The following is a 25,666-nucleotide window of genomic DNA, read 5'->3' as shown; positions in this document are numbered from 1 at the left end:
TGTTAAGTGCCGTCGAGTCGGTTCCGACCCATAGCGACCCTGTACAGGGTTTCCGAGGGTGTAAATCTTTACGGGAGTAGAAAGCCTCATCTTTCTTCTGTGGAGTGGCTGGTAGTTTCGAACTGCTGACCTTAAGGTTCACAGCCCGATTCATAACCACTACTCTACCAGAGCTCCTTACAAGGTTTCAAAAGGGAATTTAGTTTGGGGGAGGGTAGGAGAAAGAGTCCACGCTGAATAGTTGTCATCTTGTCTAGATGGGTCTGGTGAAAAGAGATGGGGATAAGATTCGTATGATTCAGTAGTGAATAATTGTCATCATGACTAATTGCGACTGTCACAATTGTAAAGGTAGAAGTTTTGTAGCAAAAACAAGGGAGTGGTTAATTTTACAGTCCAGAAACAGAGGACCCTAGGACCATTAAGGGAGAAGAGCACAAGTGGAATGTGGGATCTTATCCAGAGAAGCAGTGGTGCCAGAGATGGGGACATGGAGAGAGTGAGTGGCTGAGGACTCCAGATTCATGGGAAGAGAGGGACTAAGAGATAGTGGCCAGGAGGCAGACTTGCAGAATGTGCCCCGTAGAAGTGTAAATTATTATATATGTTGTGTTTTTTGTTTGTTTGTTTTGTTTTTAAAAAAAGCTTAAGTGAATAGAGAGAAATACTGTTAACTGATGGTACAGGGAGGGGATTGTTATCGTTGTAATGAAACACGGTGTATGATTTGTTGAATGTAAAACTGATGATCTGCCTGTAAATTTTCACTCAATTTACAATAAAAACATTAAAAATAAATAAATAAAAAGTATATAGACCTAGAGGAGAATATCTCAAAAGAGCAATAACTTTACCCTTTGATATTTTTGCGTAAATAAAAGATTTCTGTGGTTTTATAATAATATTTTTGACATATCCTTGTGTATCAAATTGTCAAGGAGTGGCAAAGGGGAGTCAGTTTCTAGAGAATGTGGAAAACGTGTTCTCTGATTTGGATCAGCAGTAGAGATTGGCTCACCTGGGAACTCACACAGAGCTAAAATAAGAGTTCATCTCTCTATTTTCCATAGAAACCTGTGGTGGTATTTGCCTTTCCTGCTTAGATGAAATGAGACTGAGAGAAATTTGATTCATTCTTTCTTCTCATTATCCTTTTTTTATTGCTATCTCAAAACGTTTTTAGTATGATATGAAGTTGAGTATGAAAATTTGTTCCCCCACCACTGGCTTCCCATATCCAAAGGAATCTCTCTCTATCTTGTTCCTTCTCTAGTTCTCTCATTTCTTCTTATACTTAGTAAAGCACTGCCCTCCTCCTGTTCTGTGAGCTGAGAAGCCTAGAACAATGGGAGGTTCATCCCAAGGATGTGCCTTAAAAAAATCCAGTGTCATTGACTAGATTCTACCTGATAGTAACTTTATAGAGCAAAGTAGAGCTGCCCCTTATCTCAGCAAAAACCAACTTCCACATCTTTCTTCCTCAATGTGGCTGGTGAGGAGCTCCTAGTAAAATTGTACCTAAGAATCAATAAAACAAAAATAGAAACAAGTAAGACTTTGTGTTCATGGCAAGACTCCAAATAACCCAGTGGAAGTTGAACAATCAGACCCTATGGGAGAAAGGAACTTGCAGGGCAGATTCAAGGAAGGTTCTGGACCCCACACCTACTCTAGATTGTCCACAGCCAGAGTTGATCTTCTTTCACTTATTTTGTTGTTGTTAGGTTCCCTCAAGTCTTCTGTCTGACTCATAGTAACTCTGTGTAGGGTTTCTGACGAAAATCTTTGTGGGAACAGAAAGCCATATCTTTTTCCTACAGAGCAGTTGGTGGGCTTAAACCAGCAACCTTGTGTCTTACAGTACAGTGTTTACTTTATGGAGTCGCTGCACTTCCTCTGCAGTGGTATGAATCAGTAGCCCTTCAAATATCTTTGTATGTGTGTGCCACAGGTACAATGCTGCCTGAATTTCTAAGTTCAAATTCTCAAAGAAGGAATCTCATCGCTGGTTCTGCTATTACGTATTATCTCAAGGTGGACTGTTTTATTCTAGATCTGCTGCTACCCCGTCCCTAGGTCAGGGGCCCAGCTGTGGGTCAGTTGTGTGTGACTTTGCAAGGGAAGATGGTCTGTTGACGGCCTCTACTGCCTGTTCCCCTCCTGTACCCAGCCAAGAATGTGTGCAGGGCGGCTTCCACGCAGGGACTATGGATAAGATAGAAGCTGCAGCTGAGATCTGGTTATATACAAGGAGCTCTGGTAGCGTAGTGGTTACGAATCGGGCTGAGAACCACAAAGTCAGCAGTTTGAAACTACCAGCTGTTCTGCGGGAGAAAGATGAGGCTTTCTGCTCCCATAAAGATTTACATCCTCAGAAACCCTGTACAGGGTTGCTATGAGTCGGAACCTACTCCATGGCACATAACAACGACAACACAGAAAGTTTGTGGGAAAAGTGGCATTAGAAGATAATGGGATTTTTCTATATACCTTTTAAAACACCCATATAAATGACTATATATCATCTTTCTTTTATTAGATAATCTCTCATCAGCAGTATTGATGGGGTGCCCACTTAATTTATTTTTAACTTTTTGTTGTGAATTGAGTGAAGGTTAACAGAAAAGATCATCAGCTTTACATTCAACAAATTATATGCTTTGTTTCATCTCAGTCCCCTCCCTGAAGCAACAGTTATCCTACTTCCTCCCTGTGGCTTCCCGTTTACATCTTATATCTCACAAATGAACAAAGCAAAAACATTTGATGAACACATACAAAACAAAAAATACATATTCATTTAAATGTCCTAAGGACATAACAGTCAGCAGGCCAACTTTCTACCCGCAGGTACACAGCCTGTCCATGGAGGCAAACCACTCTGCAAGCAAGCCCAAACTCACCCAGCTTTACCTGCTCCATAGGCTTGCAAGGCCAGCTCTGTGTGTCATGCTCTGCCTGTCTATTCTGCAGCTGCTCCTCTGCCACTCCTCTGTGCCAAAGCTTTCTGTCCCTGGGTCAAGGAGATTCAATATGCAGGGATCTTGGGGTCCAAAGATCACTCTCCACTCTTGGCTCTTCTTTGATTATGGTGAAATTCCCTCTTTTTACTTCTGAGATGACTCATTTAACACCCAGCAGGATGTTCACATTGACCAATCCCCTCATTAGATTTCCAAGTGACTGTCCTGTTAACAATCGATTATAAGAGAATCATGTAATCTGTCAGTATCTTCCCCTGCCTTCTCTTACCAAGTCATTTGGTGGGAGTTGACAAGACTATGGCTAGGAGAGGCATGAATGAATTCTCTACACGACAGATATGGTAGGAGTGGTGGGACCTTACGAATGGTCATGTGTGCTTACGAAAATGAATAATATCATGTGGAATTGATCTCTGTAGCAGTGTGGGTTCCCTGTCCCTGGTGAGTATCTTACAAGGTCAGTGGAGGGAAGCTGGTCAGAAGAAGATTAGACTCATTGTACTATGTTCATGGTAAAGACCAAAATCCACTGCCATCAAGTTGGTTCTGATTCATAGCAACCCTATATAGGGTTTCTGAAGTTGTAAATATTTATGGGAGCAGAAAGTTTCCTGTCTCCCACAGAGTGGCTAGTGAGTTTTAACTGCCAACATTGTAGTTAGCAGTTCCATGCTTACTCTGCATCACCAATCAATAACCCTAAGTGATCATTCTGAGACTAGACCGCCTTTGTTGAGACGTTTCTCAACACTTGTCTCAGGTACAATAAAAGCTGACACAAAGTTAAACCTCTTGGTCATCTAACTGGAGCTTTGGTTGTATGGTGCCTTGGGCTGCTGACTGTAAGTTCAGTGGTTCAAACCCACCAGCCATCTGTTAGGGAAAGATGAGTCTTTCTGCTCCTATAAAAACTGACAATCTCGGAAACCCTATACAGAATCCCTGTGAGTCAGAATTAACTTGATGGCAATGGCATTGGGCTTTTACCATGACAGAGCCCTGTGAGGCTAATCTTTTTCTGGCCAGCTTTCGTCCACAGACCTCGTAACATACCATACTACGCTGATAACATTTCTACCTAAGCCTCTTCATTTTCTTAAGCAAACATGACCGTTCTAGAGGTCGACTCCTGTAAAGATTTAGAGTCTGGGAAACCCTAAGGAGCAGTGCTACTCATAGCAACCTAATAGGATCGCTGTGAGTCTGAGTCAGCTCAGTAGCAGTGCATTGGTTCTACAGCTGAAGAAGGCCTGTTAATGTAGTGGTTAAGCATTCAGCTGCAAACTGCAGGGTCAAAGAATAATGTGGCAATATGCTTCTTCAAAGATTCTTGTTGTGCTGACGACCAGGGAGGCAGGCTTGTAGTTTATACCCTTTAGTTGGTTGATGATGCATGGAGGGGATTATAACCATGACGATGACAATGAAATGATATACGATAGGATGAATGTAAAACTAATGTTCTCCCATGTAAACTATCACATAATTCGCAATAAAATATTAAAAAAAAACGATTGTAGTTTTTTTTAAATGTCGTCAAGTCAATTGCAACTCATATAGAGACCCTGTATAGGGTTTCTGAGGAGCAGCTGATGGGTTTGAACTGCCAACCTTGTGTTTCACAATCCAGTGACGATCCTACCTTGGGCATACTATGCAGAAATTCTACTCTGTCCTAAAAGACACTATGAGTTAGAATCTACTCAGCCATAATGCATTTGGGCCTAGAACTATGCTTCCCCACTTTCTGTTCCTTCCTTTTCTGAGTTCTCCTCATACATAGTCAGAAAACTCCCATAAATGAGGATTGTGCAAATACTACCAAAGATTCACATCAGAAATATTTTGGCTCTGATATTTTGATGCCAGATCACATTTTAAAGGCCAAATTCTCCTTTCCTCAGCTTCAATTCCAGAGCCTAGTTATCTCCAGTCTAGAAGGGAATAATTTGTAAGGTGCTCAAGACACCCAGCCATACGGTGCCAAGACCCCCAGGAACAGTGTCAACCTAACCTTCCTTGACTTTCTGCCTTGGTGATCTTCTCTTTCTGAAGCTATTCCCAGCGTCCAGACTTAATTATATTGACTGCCTCAACTATGGTAAAAAATAATGTGACGTTAAAATATGGATGAAGGGAAAAATAGTGAGTAGTAAATCTACTATCAACCTGAGGAAAAGCTAGGTGAGGAAAACATGGTGGTTATTATATCTAATGTCAAGGCAATGTTGTAAAATAATCCATTTTCATATATTTGGTAAAGGTTGTTCTTATCCCTGCAAACTTATGAATTTGTTTTCTAGACAACTGGGTCTGGACCTGGTGCCCAGGAAAGAGTATTCCATGGTGGATCCCGAGGACATCAGCATTACTGAGCTCTACCGATTGGTAGGTATAGAAAACCTGGGCTCTCAATCTCACTGCTAATTTTATGGTTTCCATTGCATGCTTCATACTTGGTTGATTTTAAAAGAACAGGATGTTCCAGGTTTTATTTGGAGAAAGTAAGGAGAATTGAGAGCTGAGGTGACCATGCCCTGAAGAGAGTACCAAGACACTTTGCTCGTCTGAGAAGGAGATGACATTCTCATCTTAGCCTTCCTTCCACTCTGAGACAAACAAATTTGAAGTTCTTTTGTAATTTTTTGTACTTTTTGAATTTTTTCACATCAGTCATATGTATATATCTGCTGTGTTTCAGGACAACTGTGTAAGTAATGGTTCCCACTCATTGCTCATCAGCGTGCTTGCCTCCTCATGATCCTCATTTTTACGATATACACAGACTATTAAAAGTGTCTCCTCCTTGGTTTCCTTACCCTCATGACCCCAATTCATTTCAAAATGCTGATGCCCCTTAAGGTCCCTACGGTATTTTAGCATTTTACCCATCAGAGCACCACATATGACTAGATTTTTTTTTATAGTTATGTGGCAGTTTAAAGTCCAATTTATCTAACGCCTAGCTTCCCCAAATCTGGTCCAGTCTACCCTGTATGCAGCCTCGGGCTCATTTGCTTTATCCTTTTTATACTGCATATAGAAAACTTACTTAATCTCTTGATATCAGCTATGTCTCTAAAACTCAAACTTGAAGAAGGTTGGAAAGGGCTGTTGAAGGCAAAATGTCTCCAAGCATAACTTTATTGTGGTCTAGTGAGTATGTCATCTTCCCATAAAGTTCCCTGGAAGAGTCTGTCATAGAGAAAAGAATTCTTTCAGAAGATTCTGCTTTTTGGGGGGTAGCTTTCTATACTTATAGCATTTTTGTGAGACTAGAGGGAGATTCTTAATCTGAAGATTATCTGTATCTGAATAATATGGACAAGAAATTATCAGGATTTGTGTGTGACTTAGAAGGTACTTCTCAATACTGGTTTCTGCCTGCTCCTTAATCGTTGATATGTTCTGACTATACCTCATCCTGGCAGTATGAATGATTCTGAATGAGTTTCTGTTTTTGTAGACTATTATTTATTTCCTTTTCTTTGAGTTTCTTGAGAGTGATGTTGCCTGTATACATCTTATATGAGATCAGAACTAAACAGAATGTCTATTTAAATATGTACATATCTTGTACCCTGCCACTTTGCTGAATCTTTCAATGAGTTCCAGTAGTTTTGTTGCTTAGTCTTTGGGATTTTGTATGTATAGGATCATATCATCAGTAAATAGAGTTTTACTTCTTTGGCAATTTTGATGCCTTTAATTTCCCAATCATGCGTTATAGCCCTGGCTAAGAGTTCCAACACATTACATAATAGGAGTGATGCTAAAGGCATCCTTGTCTGGTTCCTTTTCACAAAGGGAATGTTTTTAGTTTCTCTCCATTGAGAGTAATTCTTACTGTTGGCTTTGTATTGGTGTTTTAAGTGCTGTTGACTCAGTTCTGACTTACAGCAGCCCGCTGTGGTTTCTAGGGATTTTAAGTCTTTGCAGAAGCAGAAAGCCTCATCTTTCTCCTGGTTGAATTTATATGGTGGTGGTGGTGGTGTGCTGTGGAGTCCATTCTGACTCATAGTGACTCTCCATAAGGTTTCGGAGGCTGTAAGTCTTTACAGGAGCAGAAAGCCTCATCTATCTCCTGTGGAACAGCTTGTAGTTTTGAACTGCCAACCTTGAGGTTAACAGCCCAATTTGTAACCGCTATGCTACCAGAGCTCCTTAGTTGGATTTCTATATATGTTCTGAATTATGTTGAAGACTTTCCCTTCAATTTCTGCTTTGCTGACTGCTTTTATGAGAAAAGATGTGAGATTTTGTCAGATGCGTTTTCTGCATTTTTCCATATGATAATGTTGTTATTTCCTTTGTTTTATTTGTATGGTGGATTACATTGATTGGTTTTTTAATACTGAATCATCCTTGCTTTTCTGGTGTGAATCCCACTTGGTCATGATGTATTACTATATTTTACATGTTGTTGAATTCTATTAGCTAAGATTTTGTTGAGAATTTTTGCATCTAGGTTCATAAGGGTTACTGGTCTATCATTTTCTTTTTTAATGATGTCTTTGCCTAGTTTTGGTAACAGGGTTATTCTTCCTTCATGAAATATATTTGAGAGTTTTGTATCCTTTCCTATGTTTTGGAATACTTTGAGTAAAATTGGTATTCACTCTACTCTGAATGTTTGGCAAAATTCACCAGTAAAGCCATCTGAGCCCAAACATTTTCTGTTGGGCATTTTAAAATTACCATTTTCTACTTTTGTTATAGGTCTGTTCAAATTTTCTCCTTCATCCTATGTTAGTTTATGCAGGTCTTGTTTTTGTAAAAATCTATCCATTTCTTCTAGTTTTTCAGATTTATTAGCATGCAGTTTCTTCCTAGTATTCTCTGTATTCAGTTTTCCAATTTTTGTCACTTTTACTAATCCTTTCAAAGAACCAACTTCTTCCTGTCTTATTGAGTCTTTTTATTATTTTTTTCTTTTTGTGGCAGTAGGCTTACTCTGCTGCTCTGTGTCTGATGGTTGGAGACATTGGGTTAAAGTGTTAATTTTGGTTCTCTTCTTTTTGTATGTGTACCAAAAATTTGGGTTTGTTGTGTTTTTGTTCTCATTTGACTCAAGGGATTTCTTTTTTTTTTCATTTTTCATTTATTCTATAACCTAGTAGCTTTTAAGAAAAGTATTATTCAACTTCTATGTGTTAGGTTTTCTTTCCTTTATCTTCCTATTGCTGATTTTTTTGTTGTTGTTGCATGTGATCTGAAAAGATGCTTTGTAGTATTTTGTTGTTTTCATATTAATTGAGGCTGAAGTTTTAATATTTCAAAAATTTATTGGAGAAAACAGAACAACAACAACAAAAACAAAAGGAATGGAAGCAAATACTGTTGAATGATGATGCACGGAGGTGATTGTCATCATTGCAATGAAACAATGGTGTAAAGCCGATGTTCTCCCATGTAAACTATCACTCAGTTAACAACAACAAAAAAATTATTGGAGAATGTTCCGTATACACTTGAAAAGAATGTGTATTGTTCTGTTGTTGGGTTGAGTGCTCTGTATAAATTGATGAGATCAAGCTAGTTGGTTGTATTTTTCAGTTCTTCTGTTTCTCTGTTGAGTTTCTTTCTAGCTCTTCTTTCCTTCACTGAGAGTGGTCTATTAAAATCTCTAACTATTATTTTAGACTTGTCTATTTCTCTCTTCAATCTATTAGATTTTGATTAGTCTATTTTAAAGCTCTTTCATTGATAGCATATATATTTGTTATGGTTAAGCCCTCTTGTTCAGTTGACCCTCTAATCATGAGATAGTGTCCTCCTTTGACTTTTATGCTGGTTTTTGCCTTAAAGTCTATTTTATCATAAATTCGTATTTCCAACCCTTCTCATTTTTGATTGCCATTAGTTTCTTATCTTTTTTTCCATTTTTTGATTTTTAATGTATTTTTGTCTGTGTGTGTAGGGTATGCCCCTTGTAGACAGTGTATTGAAGGATCCTGTTTTCTTATCCATTCTGCTACACTCTTGTCTCTTAACTGGTGCATTTAATCCACTGACATTTAGTGTAATTATCTATATGTATGAATTGATTGCAATCATTTTGCTGTGTGTGTATCTTTTTATGGTACTGCTGTTTTCTCTGTCCCAAATATTTTTCTTTGCTAAGTGTATTTTGTTTGTGCGTTTTCTTGTCAATTTCTTCACTGCAGTTTTGATATTTACATAAGCATAGTGGTTTTTCCTTTTCTTGATTTCATGTGAATGTATATTATGTTTCTTTGATGTTACCCTGTATTTATTATTTTCTTCCCCAATTTCAAACAGTCTGTTTTATCTTGATATCAATGACTTCCTCAACATTCGGAATTTGTAACTATACTTTTCCCTCTTTTTACTTTGTAGTTGTTTTGATTCTAATTGATATCTATGATTCCCTATTTTCAGTCTTGTAGCTTTGTTTTACTTTGGATGCTTCTATATATCTGGGTTGAATTCTGGATAATGTTACTGTACATGTCAATCTGCAAGTTTTGTCTGCTGTTGTTAGTTCTCAGTACAAAGGACTCCCTTCAGTATTTTTTGTCAAGTTGGTCTGGTTTTATTAGCTCCCTTAATTTCTGTTTATCTGGACACTTTGTAATTTCACTATTATATTTGAGGGGCAGTTTTGCTGGGTGTATAGTTCTTGGTTGGCAATTTTTTTCTTTCAGCTTTGTATGTCTCCCCATTCCCTTCTTGCTTGGATGGTTACAACTGAGAAATCAAAGCTTAGTCTTACTCGTTCTCCTTGTAGATAACTTTTTTTTTTTTTTTTCCCTGAGCTGCTTTCAGGATTCTGTTTGATTTTGGAGTGTTTGATTATGATATGTCTGGATGATTTTCTTGTGGTATGTATCCTGTTTGGGGTTCATTCAGCTTCTTGAATGTTTAGCTTCTCATCTTTCATGGTGTTCAGGATATTTTCTTCCAACAGCTCTTTGACTATCTTTTCTATGCTTTTCTGTGTTTCTTTCTGTTCTGGACTTCTGATAACCTGTGGCTATTCCTGTTTATGTTGTTCCACGTGGACCTTGGGCTTTTTTTCTTTTTCTTCTAGCTTATTAATATCGAAATTTATCGTAAAACTCATTAATTCTGGCTTCTATTGATTTATATCTACTCATTTGCCATTTCAGGGTATTGCCCATTTCTGAAATCTTAGTACTAATTTTCTGGAGTTCTCTGCAGCTTTTGTATTGTCTCCAGTCCTTAATCTATTTTCTTTGATTGTTCCCATAGTGCTTTCTTGATTTTTTCCTTGTTTTCCTTCACCTTTCAGTCAGTCATTTGGTGGTACCTAAATATCATGCTCTTGATTTATTTTTTTCAGGTAGTTCCAATACCTTTTTTTTCTCAAAAATGTTTTTCTTTCACTACCTCTTGATCACTTGGTTGAGCCACTCTGTCTAGTTTCTTTGTGTGAACAGAAATTGTCTGCTGCTTTTGAGACATTGTAGTGTTGTATATTTATTAAGTTGACGATTGTATGTTGATGTATTTTTATGCACTCACCAACGGCCTCCTGATTGGGCTGATCAGGAGATGAACTTGTTTATCATTCTGTTTTCTGTCCATGCAGTCCAGTTCAGGATGAATTTAGCTGATGTTGGTTGTAGTCTTTGATCTGGTGTATCACAGTTGTTCTTGGTTCAAGCCTAATGGATGGGGCCGTAGAGGGTATATTTGCAGCTGGGCTATATGGACGTGATTACCGGCCCCTGTTGTGTGAGGCAAGAAGAGAAACACACACATACAAAAAAGTAGGAAAACTAACACAAATCAGCAAGCAACAGCTAAACGGAAAATGGCATAAAAGAGAAAAAGCAGGTCACAGCTAGAAAAGAGGGAGAAGAAAATAAAATAACAAAAGAGTGAAAAAGAAAATAGGGGGAGGAAAGAATAAAAGGTAAAGAGACCAGAGAATTGTGGGGGGACTAGGAGGGATTAAGGGGAGTGGAGAAAATAAAAATAAGCAGAGACATGTGGGAAAGAGAAGATGCAAAATAAGTCAATAAATAAGAGGAAAATGTAAGGAGAGATAGAAAGATTAATAAGCAAGAGAGAGAAGAAACAACAAAAACAACGAATGGGGGAAAAAACCCCAGGGCAGATGCCAGACTCAAAGAGAAGAAAATTCTGGGGTTACCTGCCAGTGCAAGACCTCACATCGTGGGTGGGTAAAGGATGAGACTGTAACACTCAACCCTAGATGGAGTTCATGTAGGGCTAGGTATTGTCTGTTCTGGGCATCCAATGTGGAAGTAGTGCAGCTCCCAAAGCAGCTGAGGAATCAGAGTATTTTAGTCCCAATATGGAGCCAAGGGTGAGAGGTCCCAGTAGTCCAGGGCTCTGCAGGTCTGGAATAAGCCACACCTGATTCCAGGGTTAGTGCTGCTAGCTCTCCACACATTTTGATATAACTTCAATAGCCTAGAGAGCAGGAGCTTTCCTGGGAGTGTACATGAATGGCATCCGGTCACACCCCTGGTCACCAGGGTAATGTGGGATACAAGAAAACAAATTTCCCCTTTTCTCAACATCAATAAGCGGTATGCCTCTGTACCAACGACTGCCTTCTTACCTTCAAAATCACCCATGAAAGTTCACGATGGCCACACCTCAGCTGGTCAACCTCTACACATCGCCAGTCTCTCTTCTGTTTTCTCCCACAAGCATTTGTCCAGCTGCTTCTTCAAATAAGAGCTAGTCCAGGGCTGGCCAGCACCAACTGTGCAGATCTGGAGCAAAGTTTACCCACACCGGCTCAATGCAGATAGCTCCCCACTCCTTTAATAGGACTCACAACCACGGCGGCTCACCTGTTGCAGCTTCAACCATTGGGAGAGTAGGAGCTTTCCTGAGGGGGTGTACGTTGGTGGTGGCTGGCCTAACATCTGGTCAGCAGAGGAGTGTGAAAAAACAGGGAGAAAAATAGCACCTTAATTCTGCAAGCCACAGATATGTTTCTGCAAGGCCAGTATGTTTCCTTGTCTCTGAAGCCGTCCAGGAAAGCTCAAGATGGTTGTGGCCATGTGGTTGGCAGGCACAGGTCACCTGTCAAGATGGTTGTGCCCATGTCGTTGGCAGGCACAGGTCATCTGTCCCTCCTTTTTTTCTGTGTCTTCTCAGCTGTCTTTCCTAGTAATCATTCAGTCCTCTTCCCTATCCCTTCCTCTGAATCTCTGAGTTCCAGGCCCATCATCTGCATATTTCATTTGCTTTTCCATATCTTTGTGGTAGAGAGTCTGTACAGCCTTTTTGCAGAGTTTGCCGTCTTGCTGCAATCCCTCTAGTTAATCTTCTTGCAAGTTCTATACAACACTCACATTTCCACATCGTTTGGACGGAGCATAGTCAAATCCCCATATCTAACTGAGAAAGTCATGTATTTGATAAGCAACCAATCATGTGTCCTGAAAATATGCACATCATAATTTTCCTAGTTCAATTTTGTGTACATATAATTTTGTGTTTTAGTTTTGTTTTGTGATTCACTTAATATTTTATATGACAAATGGATTTCATCTCTTACGGATATTCCAAATGTTGATAGTGGCTGCCTAGAGTTCAGTGATAAGATTTTGGGATCTCATTTGGCTTCCTACTGATTAGGTATTATTGATTAGTCTGTGGTTGCCAGGAATAACAAGAGGGAGGTTTTAGGATTTTACAGCTCATAACCTATTCCAAAGTTTTCATTTTAAAAGTGGGGACAATAAAGCATAATTTTATGTGAAAGTTCAATGGCTCCTTGGAAGTAGTTGCATCTTACTATTTCTAAAGTACAGACTGTAGCCAAAGAAAAGCTACGATGGTTACAAGCATCAGAACGACAAGTTCTCTTCCTAAAGACAGCTTCTCTTTCAGAGTGCTTTGGTGTCCTGGCCTGGCAATATCAGGTTCACCATATCCCTTTTCTGTGTTACATGAAAGTGGCTAACTCTATTGACTTCAGCAGGGGCAGTTAGAAGACACCAGCACTGATTGTTTTCTGCTTGCTTTGGCGTTTTATGGTCACTTATGGATGAAGGAGCACTGGTAGCATAGTGGTTATGAATTGGTCTGCTAACTTCAAGGTCGGCAGTTCAAAACTACCAGCTGTTCCACGGGAGACAGATGAGGCTCTCTGCTCCCATCAAGATTTGCAGCCTCGGGAACCCTGTGCAGGGTCACTATGAGTTGGAACCAACTCCACAGTACTTAACAACAACATGGATGAAGGAGACCATGCCAAGTGGATGAAATGTTCCAACTGAGCATGCTTGATTAATTACATCTGCTTCTCTTCCTTTAGTTTCTACTTCTCAGTGTCATATTTGAAACATAAGCTTTTGCTTATTACAGACTTTATAATTGCATAGAAAAAAAAAGTTTTTCTTTAGATTTTTTGTAGTTCTTTTAGCAGATCTTTTTCACCTAATTGTGTTCCTCTAAAGAGTGAAAAGTTCTAAATCTCAGTGTTGACATATGTATGTCCACTTGGGAAGGTTGGTTTGGTGCCAGAGAAAGATCTCCATCCTTCGAGAAATAAAGAGAACCTTTTAAGTTGGATTCTCTGGTTATGCATGCCTGTGAAGTATCCACTTAGGAACCTTTATGGTTTAAAAAGGTTGTGTTAGCTGCTTGCTTTATGATCATTAGTGTGTAGACTAATAGTTCTAAATCAGGGGGTATTTGACAATGTCTGAAGACATTTTCAGTTGCTGCAACTGTGAAGGTGGGGCTTACTTACTGGTCAAGAAGCTACTAAACATCCTTCAGTGCACAGGATCATCCTGTTACCATAGAAATAGCCAGTTCAAATAGTCAGTAATGCTGAGACTAAGAAACCTGGTGCCAACTGTCCATCCAGTAATAAATTTATTACATGAGGATTAAAATTTTGTATCATTTGCATACTTCTTTAAAATAGATTTATTTCTTTCTCTAACCAAAGTTCTAGTGAAACACTAACCGCATTTCAAGCAGCTAGAAGGTGCGTGTTTCATTACAAATTATTTCAGAGATGGGTTTTTGACTGTGTGATGTTGTTATTGTTTTTAAGTGCTGTCAAGTCGGTTCACACCCATAGCGACCCCCTGTATAGGGTTTCTGAGGAGAGGCTGGTGAGCTTGAACTACCGACCTTCCAGTTCAAACCAATTTTGCAGTCCAGCGCATTAACCCACAGTGCTATATACCAGGACTCTAAATTATAGCTCTTGAAGCGTGAACATGCTTTTTAAATTTTTTTACTGCAATAATATTTTAGCAAAGATATATTTAGCAGTTTCCCCAAAACAGTGAATTACCAAGAGATAAACAAGTAGCCATAACCTACTTATGTCTAAACCCATTGTAGGTGAGAGAAGAGATGAGATTTCAGAAGTGTCAGAAGTATGTTCATAAGTAAGGACCCAAGGCAGAATCAGGTAGGCACATAAGTAGGATACATTCAAAACCCAAAGGCTCCAGGGCAGTTCCTAAGTGTATGAAAGGTGCAGCAATAGTTTCCATGTGCTGTGCCTTCCATCTCTTCGTGTATAATCTACATTAGTGATTCTCAACCCTCATTGCACATTAAAATCACCTGGGGAGCTTTAAAAGCTTCTAATATCTTTGCCCCCATCCCCTAGAAATTCTAATTTAATTGTTCTGGGATGGGATATGGGCATAAGTATTTTTAAAAAGCCCTCTTGGTGGTTCTAAAGTGCAGCCAGGGTTGCGAACCACTGATCTAGATATATTGGATCTTTTGTGTGAGGAAGCTCTTTGTCCCCAGAGTTTTTAGTGGCTGGCATGACTGGTGCTAGGAGCTTCACACTGTGCAAAGTATAGAACAGACACACTTCTGGGAACTCTGGTGTATTCATAATGTTTGAGCATCTATTTCTCCTGCTCTAGCCTTTAGTGGAAACCCTGTACAAGGTTGCTTATGAGTCTGAACCAACTCTGTCACACAGCCATCGCCACAGACATTAGGGGTCATCTCTTCAGTGTACCTTATGCTGTTTACCCTTTAATAAATAAGCTTTTCTAGAGACAAAAAAAGCTTTTTGGCAAGTTGAAGAGCTAGAACTTGATGAATGTAGGAGGCTTCTTTTGCTATAGGTTTTCCTTTCATTTTTTTAAAGCAATCATTGTGAAAAACCAGAATTATGCTTTTTCTTTATTTTGGGTAGAGTTAGGGCATTTTTTAGTAACTTAAATCATGTTGTGGCACTGCAGGATAAACAATAGACTGCTAAAGGCAAGGTTGTCAGTTCAAACCCACCAGCCGCTCCTCGGAAACCATACACAGGGCAGCTATGAGTCATAACTGACTTCACAGCGCATAACAGTTGTGAACATATACCATAGTGCTGAGATTTACTGAAAACTTTTTTGACTTACTCTCATTTTGATGAGAGGAGTGCAGTGAGTTTTTTGAGCATGCAGTGGTTATAGATACGTTTGGTTAATTGAGCTTGCTTTTCAAGAATTTCAAATTAAATTTTTAAAGCATGAAACATTTACGGTGGTTTTAATACTATTGTTTTTAAACTGTAGATTTGGATCTTCTGTTTGTTTTCAAGCGTTGACCTGCCAGTCAGTAGTCATTGAACTATACCTTTACAAATATGGAACATAGACATGGGGTTAGACCATTACCAGGGCTCCATTATTGGTGGTGGTTGTGGTAATTATGTGCCATGAAGTCGGTTTCCAACTCATAGGGACCCTATACAGTATTTCCAAAGTTGTAAATCTTTATAGGAGCAGAAAGTCTCATCTTTCTCATGGAACATCTGGTCATTTTGAATTGTTGACCTTGAAGTTAGCAGCCTGATTCATAACCACTACATTACCAGAGCTCCTTGGGTCCATTATTAGGGAATTTAAATCCATAAACGATTTTTTCATTTTCAAGTGATCTAAGAGAAATGACCTCATTAATTGGGTTATGAAAGAAATAATACATATTCTTATCACCTGTTACGTTAATACACAGGCTTTCTCAAGTGTGTTTCCATCGACCTAAATCCTGAATGAGTATCACCACTGTTGTCCAAGAATTGGACTTTCAACTGTTTGTTGACCAAGTACAGAAATGGAAAGCAAATTGTTGTAAACCTTTAGAGCATCTTAACGTTGTCAGAAGTTTCCTTGTATTTATCAGAGTCTCAGTTGTCAGTAGACTAGGGAGAAAACACCTGGCCTGTTACTGTGAGGAGTGTGAGAAGCACTTTTCTAGCTAGTGCATATCCTGATCATTCTGTAGCTACTGGCTAAAGTGTCAGCCTTGCAGGAAGCTGCCGATCACTGCCCAGACTCAAGGTAAATCCCCCAGTACACACTTGGATGACAATTTGTCACAGTTAGAGTTTGACATCAATATTTGTGAACATTTTGTTGATGCCTGCTTCTCTTGTTGTTTTTGTCTTCTATCTAGTTGATTCTGGCTCATAGTAATATTCTGTGATAGAGTAAAAATGCTTCATAGGGTTTCCATAGCTATAATTGTTACAGGAACGTATCTCCAGATCTTTTCTCTTATGGAGTAGCTGAATGGGTGCAAACCTTTCCGTTAGCAACAGAGCACTGAACCGTGCATCACCTAGACTTCTTCGGCTCCTCTTTAAAACCAAAACCAAACCCGAGACAATTTTGACCCATAGAGGTGCTATAGAACGAGTAGAATTGCTCCATAGGTTTTCTGAGACTGTAAATGTAGACAGGAGCAGACAGCCTCATTTTTCTCCTGTGGATTGGCTGGTAGATTTGGACCACTGACCTTGTAGCCAGTGGCTCGATGCTTAGCCCACTGCACCACCAGAACTCTTTTCTGTTCCCTTTAGTGATGTAAAATCCACAGTTACATGGACCAATTTTGTTTTTACATATCATTGCACATAATAGATATTTAATACAAGGAGGCTTCAAAAGTGTGTGAAAAATGGAATTGAAGCCTGGAAAATTTCCACCAACTTTCTGAGGCCCCCTTCTACATGTTGAATGATCCTCCTCATGTTCTCCTCCACCCTGGAATCATATGTGATTGCTTCCTTAGCTCAACCTATGGGAAATTTGGCTTCTGATCCTGTTTTGCAAACACAGTCCAAGTGGCTGTAGTGAGGACAGAAATGAGAGATGGGTACAGATGCTATTTGTTGGTTTAGACACTGCACTAGTTTTCTGAGGTTTTCTTCCCTCTAGCTCTACAGCAACTTAAGAAGCATTTTCTTGTTCTAAGGAAGGAGCTCTGGTAGCGTAGTGGTTACGAATCGGGCTGTGAACCGCAAGGTCAGCAATTCGAAACTACCAGCTGTTCCACAGGAGAACGATGAGGCTTTCTGCTCCTGTAAAGATTTACAGCCTTAGAAACCCTGTACAGGGTTGCTATGAGTCGGAACTGACTCCATAGCACATAACAACAACAACAGTGGTAGGATATGATTTTTCTCTAGCCTGTCTCAGCAAATTGCCACAGATTTTTGTAATTTACTATAATTTGAAGCACTTTTCATTACAAGAAACACAAAGTTATAGCTGTATTGTTCAGCTAACAACCATGGAATGATCAGTTAGGTATAATTTCATCTGAGTTTTTTGTTTGTTTTTTTTAAGATGAATACTAATTTGTTCTCATCTTAGGAGTTGGTATGAAAACAAGTGAATCCTTTGAACTTTTTTCTGTTTCAGTCTTCTCAAAGAGTCAATATCATCCTAACATTAATTAATGAGTTTAAACTTTTTCTTAAAAGCATAGTCTACTAACAAAATGAGATATCATCTCATACCAGCAATAACAGCAAAGATCAAAAAAGTTGAGGACAATAAATGCTGGCAAGAATGTGGAGAGACTGGGACACTCCTATGTTGCTGGTGGGATTGCAAAATGGTCCAACCTCTCTGGAAAGTAGCATGGCGCTTCCTCCGAAGGTTGGAAATAGAAATACCTATATCCAGCAATTCCTTTACTTGGTATCTACCCACAAGAAGTAAAAGCCATAACACAAGTAGATATTTGACACCAATGTTCATAACAGCACTATTTACAATAGCAAAAAGATGGAGACAGCCAAAGTACCCATCAGTTGAAGAATAGATAAACTGTGGTACATACACACAATGGAATATTATCCTACCTTGACGAACAACAAGAAAGCTGTAAGCTATCACACAACATGGATGAACCTTGAGGACATTATGTTGAGTGAAATTAGTCAGCCACAAAAGGAGAAATACTGCATAGGACCACTATTGTAAAAAACGAAGAAAAAACTCATACTAAAGAGGGGAAGGGATTCTTTGCTGGTTACCAAGGTGTAGGGGGTGGGGAGAGGGGAGGGAGGGGAAGGTGGAGCACAGGGTAGGAAATAGACACAGGATAGTTTGGGTGCTGGGGAGGGGGGTAATATGCAAGAAGGGGGAGGGGAATGGAAAAACAAGGCAGATGAGAAAACAAGTAGACAGGTTTCCATGGGCTAAGTGGGACAGAGGTAAATAATGATGTATGCACAACCTTGGAACAACAGAGCTCTGGGATACAGGGATTGAGACATGGTTGGAATGGGCAAAAGGGGGAAATAATGTTAAGACAATTGGCTGTCTTTTGAAACTTGGTTTCCCTGGCATATCATTATAAAATAGACACTTGAGGGGGAGAGAAAAGAATAGCCAGAAATATCACCATAGAAAGCTTTTAAGTCTGTCTTCTGCCTATAACTGATTGGAATACCTAAAATGGGGATACAACGTGCCCAATGAAGGTGGCTTCCTGTGGAGCCTCTGCATTACATAAAACCGTAGGTGGAATCCTGAACCCCATCCAGTATCTTCTGAAGTGAGAAATTTCCACTTGTAAGGACAAGCAGACCAGCCTGGAACTGCTCGAAGAATAGAAGATACTTCTTGAAAGAAAGACTGACAGGAAAAATACAAAATAATAACAGCAGTCTGACTGACTACTACAAGAACAAGCAAGTTGCTCGCCCAGGAGAGACATCAAGGCAAAGGTCGACATCAAGGCCAAGGTCGGGTCCCCTCAGGGGAAACCCCCTTCAAAGACTAAGACTCAATGGGAATACACGAGCAGACACGTGCTCTGACTTGTGACCATGTTGGTCACCAATAAGGGGAATGAAGGTCCAGCTGACAGGAAGAGAGTGCATGTGCACAAGAACACCCACACTTAACAGATAATACCCACTTGACCTGGCCTCAATGGCTGGATGATCAGAGCTCAACTAGAAGAAGAAAGAAGAGGGAAAAAAGAGTAATCTGATACAATTTGATGAACTTGACCTACACCTCTGGATCCAGTAGCTCAAAAGAGGGAACAGATCTTTACAGTGAGGATAATTCCCACCCCCTCAATACACAGGGTAGATAGGGATGGGCAACTTGGACATTGGCTACCCAAAAAATGGGGGGCTACAAAGGCAAGAAGTGACTGGCTTACAAGCTTTCAAGAGAGAGCCTAGATCCAGAATGCGTGAGGAAGGAAGAATCTCCACTGAGTAGTATCCAGTCTGTCTGGGCGGGACTGATGAAGGGAGATGGGGATAGCACTCTTGTGGTACAATAGTGAATAATTAATACCAGGACTGACTGTGAGGGTTGGAAATGTAAAGGCATTTTGTAGCAAAAATGTAAAGACATTTTGTAGCAAAAGGAGGGGAGTGGTTGACTTTGCAGGCCAGGATCGGAGGTCTCTAGGACCATCAAGGGAGAAGAGCAGTGTGCGGGACCCTACCCAGAGAAACAGTGACACCAGAGATGGAGGCAGAGACGATGATGTGGAAAGATGGAGCAGCTGGGAATTCTAAACCCAGAGAGGGAGAGGGGCTGTGTGCTGATGACCAGGGGGCAGGGCTGTGGGATGTACACTTTAGTTGGTTGATGATGCATGGAGGGGATTGTTACCATGGCAATGTAACGATAGGATGAATGTAAAGCTAATGTTCTCCCATGTAAACTATCACATAATTTATTATAAGACAGTTAAACAAAAACAACAACAAAAAAAAAACATGGTCTACTAACTTCTTGGTTTCTTGTTTATAAACTTGGAAGAGAATTTGGGATTTCACCTCCGATTAAACACTGAATCCACAAGCAAAGAAATCTGTTGCATAGGACGTAACAATGACAACATAGCTAATAAGTTTGTTGGGTTCAGTTATTGTCTTCAGTCCAAACTGATCATTCTTTGTTGGGGGTTATTATCATACAGATGGAGCATCGGCATCGGAAGAAAGATACCCCTGTGCAGGCCAGCAGCCATCACCTCTTTGTGCAGATGAAGAGCCTCATGTGTTCCAACCTGGGAGAGGAACTGGAAGTCATCTTCTCGCTCTTTGATAGTAAAGAGAATCGAGCCATCAGGTTAGTGCAGTGGAGACAGGATTTGAATTCCTCACCATACTTTTGATTTGCAAGCTTTAAGATATTTGACCTTGCACAAGTTACACATTCTATCAGCCTCAATTTTCTCACCCAGGTAACTCTGACTGTCTATGCTATCTGCCCTCTAGAGATGTACATAAGGATTAGATGAAACAATGCATGCAAAGTTTCTTTGAAAATCTCAAAAGGGCTTTAGTATTGTAATCATTGTCATTGATTGTCAGGGTGACACTGATATCAGTTTTATTTGTTTGAGTAATTTTGTATTTTGATGTTGCGCATAATGCAAGGAAGACATAGTATCTTTAAGTCTAAGGTTTGCTTATTTGTTTAGAGTTAACATTTTTTTTCCCCCAAATTTTCAGCAGTTACATTATTCTTACCTTGCCTGTGGCAAATAATGCTAGCAGACTACTTGGAAATTTTTCCGTAACAGTTTTAGAGCTATGGAATGATAGTTGTCCAAGTGTTTGTCTTTGTTCTCGTATTACCACTTATGACAAGCTTTTAATACTTAGGAAAAGTTCTAATGGTGAGTGCTTTGTGTGCTATCCAAAACTCTGTGCTCTCTTTCAGATTTTTTATATTCTCAATTTTTTAATGTTTGTTTTAAAGATGAATATGCCATTTATCACTTTATTTAAATTTTGAATTAAAGATGTATCATGCAAGTCATACATAGTAATCAAAACTGCTCCATGTTATTAGAAGGGGGACAAAAAGACTTTTATTAAAATGCTGGTCATTTTTAAGAAATAGACATACTTTTGAAGTATGTGTTTCCAGGTGGAAAAGATTTATTTTTTATGACATACATGTGAATTTTCATTTTTAATGAATGTATATCTATGCCATCTTTGGTGAATTTATTTGGTTAATTAGCATAATGAAATCTATTAGTCATTACATACTAGTAAGTAGATCTTCTATTCTTGACTGTAGACAGTGCCCCTAGAATTTGGAAAGCAATTGTTTTGAGCAGTAAGGACAGAATTTTATAATATATTCTCAAATTCTACTTTATATCCTGTTGGAGGAATGACTTAGCAAGTGAGGAGACCTTTCTCCCTTCACAAGGCAAAACTACTGTAAAGGAATGAAAATGCATCCAAGTTGCAGCTCACCACTTGCTTTAACATGTGAAAGATTGTTTAGAGTTAGTATCTGCTTACATATTGGTTTGTATCTTAGCTGCTGAATTTGTTTAACACAAACTCTATCGCACTGCATAATATATGATCTCTTTAACATATATAACAAACTATATGGAGTGTAAAAAGAGGAATTTAGGTCATTCTTTTCTTGTTCCTATTAAGCTAAAGTTTTGGAGGAATTCAAATTCCCCTGTGCCACTAATATTTAAATTATATGATTATAACATTTACTGTTGGTATTAACTTGTCTTTCAGTTTTGTCGTTTTATACCTTTTCACGTTTTTAGAACTGTCCTATTTCTCTTTGCCTTATGTCTATTTACTTGGTGAAAACAAAGACTGGAGTAGCATTGTGGATCCTAAGTTCAGGTTAGGGGCTAGACATTTTCTTGTTCTCTAATGTGTCTGGCTGCAGTTCTGGTGTGGTACTGCAGGATAATGCGCTGGACTGCCAAGTCAGTTTGAACCTCAAGGTCAAACTCATCAGCTGCTCCTCGGAAACCCTATACAGGGTTGATATGAGGCAGAACCAACTTGATGGCACTCAACAACAACAACAACAACAATGTGTTTGGCTACCACACTTGCCTTCTATGATCTGTTTTTAGAAAAAAACAGTCTCTTTCACATACACATATTCTCATTCTTTCTTTCTCTCTCCCTGTTTTTCACATACACACACTTTATCCATTCTGATTCTGTCTCTTTTTGTCTCTTTCATGCTTATACATACACTCTGTCCATTCTGATTCTCTTTCCTCTCTTTCTCACACACTCTCTTTATCAGTCTTTCCCTCACACAGCTAGTCTCTTTCTAGCTCTCTCACCATTCTCTTTTTCACTACTCTCTTTCCCTTTCTGTCTCTCTCACTCTCTGAGAGTATCCCACATGACTTCTAGCGTCCCTAGGAGAAACCCAACCTGAAATCCTCTCCCCTGCTTTCTCATCACTGAATTTGGCTGTTGGCTCCCACCTCTCAAGCATACAATCACCTTTCAAGTGACTGGCAAAAGAATGAGTAGGAATGAAAGATGTGCTTACTAGGTATTTAGAAAACTTCCTATGGGTGATCTCAGACATCCCAGAGATTTTGTTCTTTTGGGAATTTGTTCTTTTGCTCTGAGTAGGGTTGACTCAAGCTGCCAGTAGCAGAGAGACAGCATCCCAGGGGAAAAGACTGGAGGACTGGCTTGATTTTCATCTTTGCAGTTGGTTACTGCTGCCCTGACCCCATCGCTTCCCTATGTCTTTTCCTTCCTCTTAAAACTGATGGCAGTTCTTGCTTCCTTTATTCCATGTGACACACTAGTAAATGTAACATAATTGCATCTTCTCAGCAAATGGAATCATAAATGTATGATTTTGACATAATTGTTTTTGTTTCTTATGCCCACAGTCCACCATGGAATGAGTGGGTATTTTAAAATCAGCATTTCTGTCTTCAGATTTTTAATGTAGAAAATTTCAGACAGACATACAAATATAAAACAGTACAAAGAACATTCATGTTTCAATGACTGGATGATCAGACCTCAACTAGAAGAAGAAAGAAGTGGAAAAAAAGAGTAATCTGATACAATTTAATGAACCTGACTTACACCTATGGATGCAGTAGCTCAAAAGAGGGAACAAATCTTTACAGCAAGGAGCAGTCCCACCCGGCCATACACAGAGTAGACAGGGATGGGCAACTTGGACATTGGCTACCCAAAGTGGGGGTCTACAAATACAAGAAGTGACTGGCTTACAAGCTTTCAAGAGGGAACCCAGATCCAGAGGGCGTGGAGGAAGGTAGGATCTCCACTGAGTAGTATCCAATCTGTCTAGGTGGGTCTGATGAAATGAAATGCGGATAGGTCTCTTGTGATACAATAGTGAAAATTTGTTATCAGGACTGATTGTGAGGGTTGGAAATGTAAAGGTAGACATTTTGTAGCAAGGAGGGGAGTGATTAACTTTTCAGTCTAGGAGCAGAGGTCCCTGGGACCGTCAAGGGAGAAGAGCGGAGAGTGGGACCCTACCCAGAGAAGCAGTGATGCCAGAGATGGAGACAGAGATGATGACGTGGACTTTAGACCCAGAGAGGAAGAGGGGCTGTGTGCTGACAACTGGGGTGGTCAGGCTTGTAGGGTATACCCTTTGGTTGGTTGATGATGCATGGAGGGGATGGCAACCATGGCAATGAAACTATATACGATAGGATGAATGTAAAGCTAATGTTCTCCCATGTAAACTATCACATAATTCACAATAAAACATTAAAAAAAAAAGAAGAAGAAGAAGAACATTTATGTATCCTACCAGCTTCAAAAATTCTCAATTCAAGGCTGATCCTGGTTCACCTACATTTATTCCATAATCTATACCACAGATTGTTTTGGGACAAATCCATGACATGACATTTTTTAAAAATGGTAAATAATTCAGAATATGTCTTTAAAAGAAGGGAACCCTAAAAATAATTGTCACCCAAAAAATTGTGCCTTGTTGTTGTTGTTATTAAGTGCCGTTGAGTCAGTTCCGACCCATAGTGACCCTGAACAGGGTTTCTGAGGCCATAAATCATTATGGAAGCAGAAAGCCTCATCTTTCTCCCACAGAGCAGCTAGTAGTTTCGAACTGCTGACCTTGCGGTTTGCAGCCCAATTTGTAACCACTACGCTACCAGAGCTCCTTAAGTTTTGCCTTAGCATCATCAAATATCCCTATCCATTCACTATTCAGATTTCCTCTAGTGGTTCACAAATACCGTTTTACAAATTGTTCAGTCAAGATCAAATGAGGCCAATGTAGTATGCTGCTATGTCTCTGAAGTCACTTTTCACATACAGCTTCCCTAGTCTCTTCTTTTCTGAAGGCCTTGTAATTTATTTTTGTTGTGGAAACCAAGCCATTTTGTTTGTTTATTTATTTTTGGCAAATCAGAATCTAAAATCCAATTGTAAGTGATGGAAATCAAATATCAAAAGATGACATTGTTCAGAGAATGCTGTTTTAAAATAGGAAATAGGTTCCTTATGACTGTAATTCTAACCATCTATATAATTTATACTTAATCTCATTGGCATTATCTAGACCTCTGAACACAATAAGTTACTTTGTCCAGATACAGGGAGTGGGATCCTCATAGACAACGCCTATAGAGGAATGTTTGGAAAAGGCAGGTGTTTATTTCTGTCATAAGACAGATGACTAGTTCAGACTTTAAACTTTTCTCCTCTAAGAAGCACAAACCATCTGCCAGACTTTGTTCTGAATGCTTTAACTATGTTGTTATTAACATGCCTATACTTATATAAAGGAATCCTGGTAACATAGTGGATTATGAGCTGGGCTGCTTAGCTGCAAGGTCAGTATTTTGGATCTACAAGTCACTCCATGGGAGAAAGATGAGGCTGTCTGCTCCCATATAGGTTTACAACCTCGGAAACCTTATACAGGATCCCTGTGAATTGGGACAGACTCAGAGGCACACCACCAGTGCCACCACCAGGCTTATGTAACTGGTAGGAAACAAAGGGGAGATGTAAACCCCAAAGCCTGCCCTACAGCATTTGGCCTCTTCTAAAATTACTCCTTAAGGACTTCGGTATTTCTCTGAACAGTTCCAAATTTGAACAGAATTTTACTGGCCAAGGTTAAAGTTTCAAGGACTGATAGTCTTAATAATAAATTATTGATTATGATAATAGTTGAACTAATGTTGGGTCTCTGCAATACTGTGTGCTATGGAAATAGGTTTTTCAAATTGTGACCTTTTTCAAAATAGTTTAAGAAGAACAAAGTAGAATCTGCATACTTGTTCTTGTTGTTAGGTACCATTGATTCACTACTGACTCATAGCGACCCTATGCACAACAGAACGAAACATTGCCCGGCCCTGGGCCAACTTCACAGTGGGTGCTACATTTGAGCACATTGCTGCTGCTACTGGACCAGTCCATCTCATTGGAGGTCTTCCTCTTTTTCTCCAACTCTCCACTTTACCATACATGATGTCCTTCTCCAGGGACTGGTGCCTCCTGATACCATGTTTGTAGTATGAAAGTTGAAGTCTGGCCATCCTGGTTTCCAAGGCTCATTCTGACTGTACTTCTTCCAACACAGACTGGTTTGTTCTTTCGTCAGGCCATGGTATTTTTAATATTCTCCTCCAACACC

General features: G+C 39.5%; 1 protein-coding gene across 1 annotated transcript in view; it reads left to right on the top strand.

The window, feature by feature from the left end:
* Positions 1-25,666, top strand: part of DOCK4 (dedicator of cytokinesis 4) — a 360,754-nt gene that overhangs the window by 41,329 nt on the left and 293,759 nt on the right. The window contains exons 6-7 of the mRNA XM_006859354.1: positions 5,288-5,372; positions 20,178-20,329. Of these exons, the coding sequence (XP_006859416.1) occupies positions 5,288-5,372; positions 20,178-20,329 (237 nt within the window). The remainder of the gene's footprint in view (positions 1-5,287; positions 5,373-20,177; positions 20,330-25,666) is intronic.

Source organism: Chrysochloris asiatica, unplaced genomic scaffold (assembly GCF_000296735.1).
Source record: "Chrysochloris asiatica unplaced genomic scaffold, ChrAsi1.0 scaffold00032, whole genome shotgun sequence".
Lineage (NCBI taxonomy): Eukaryota > Metazoa > Chordata > Mammalia > Afrosoricida > Chrysochloridae > Chrysochloris > Chrysochloris asiatica.
This window is presented reverse-complemented; position numbering and strand designations above follow the sequence as displayed.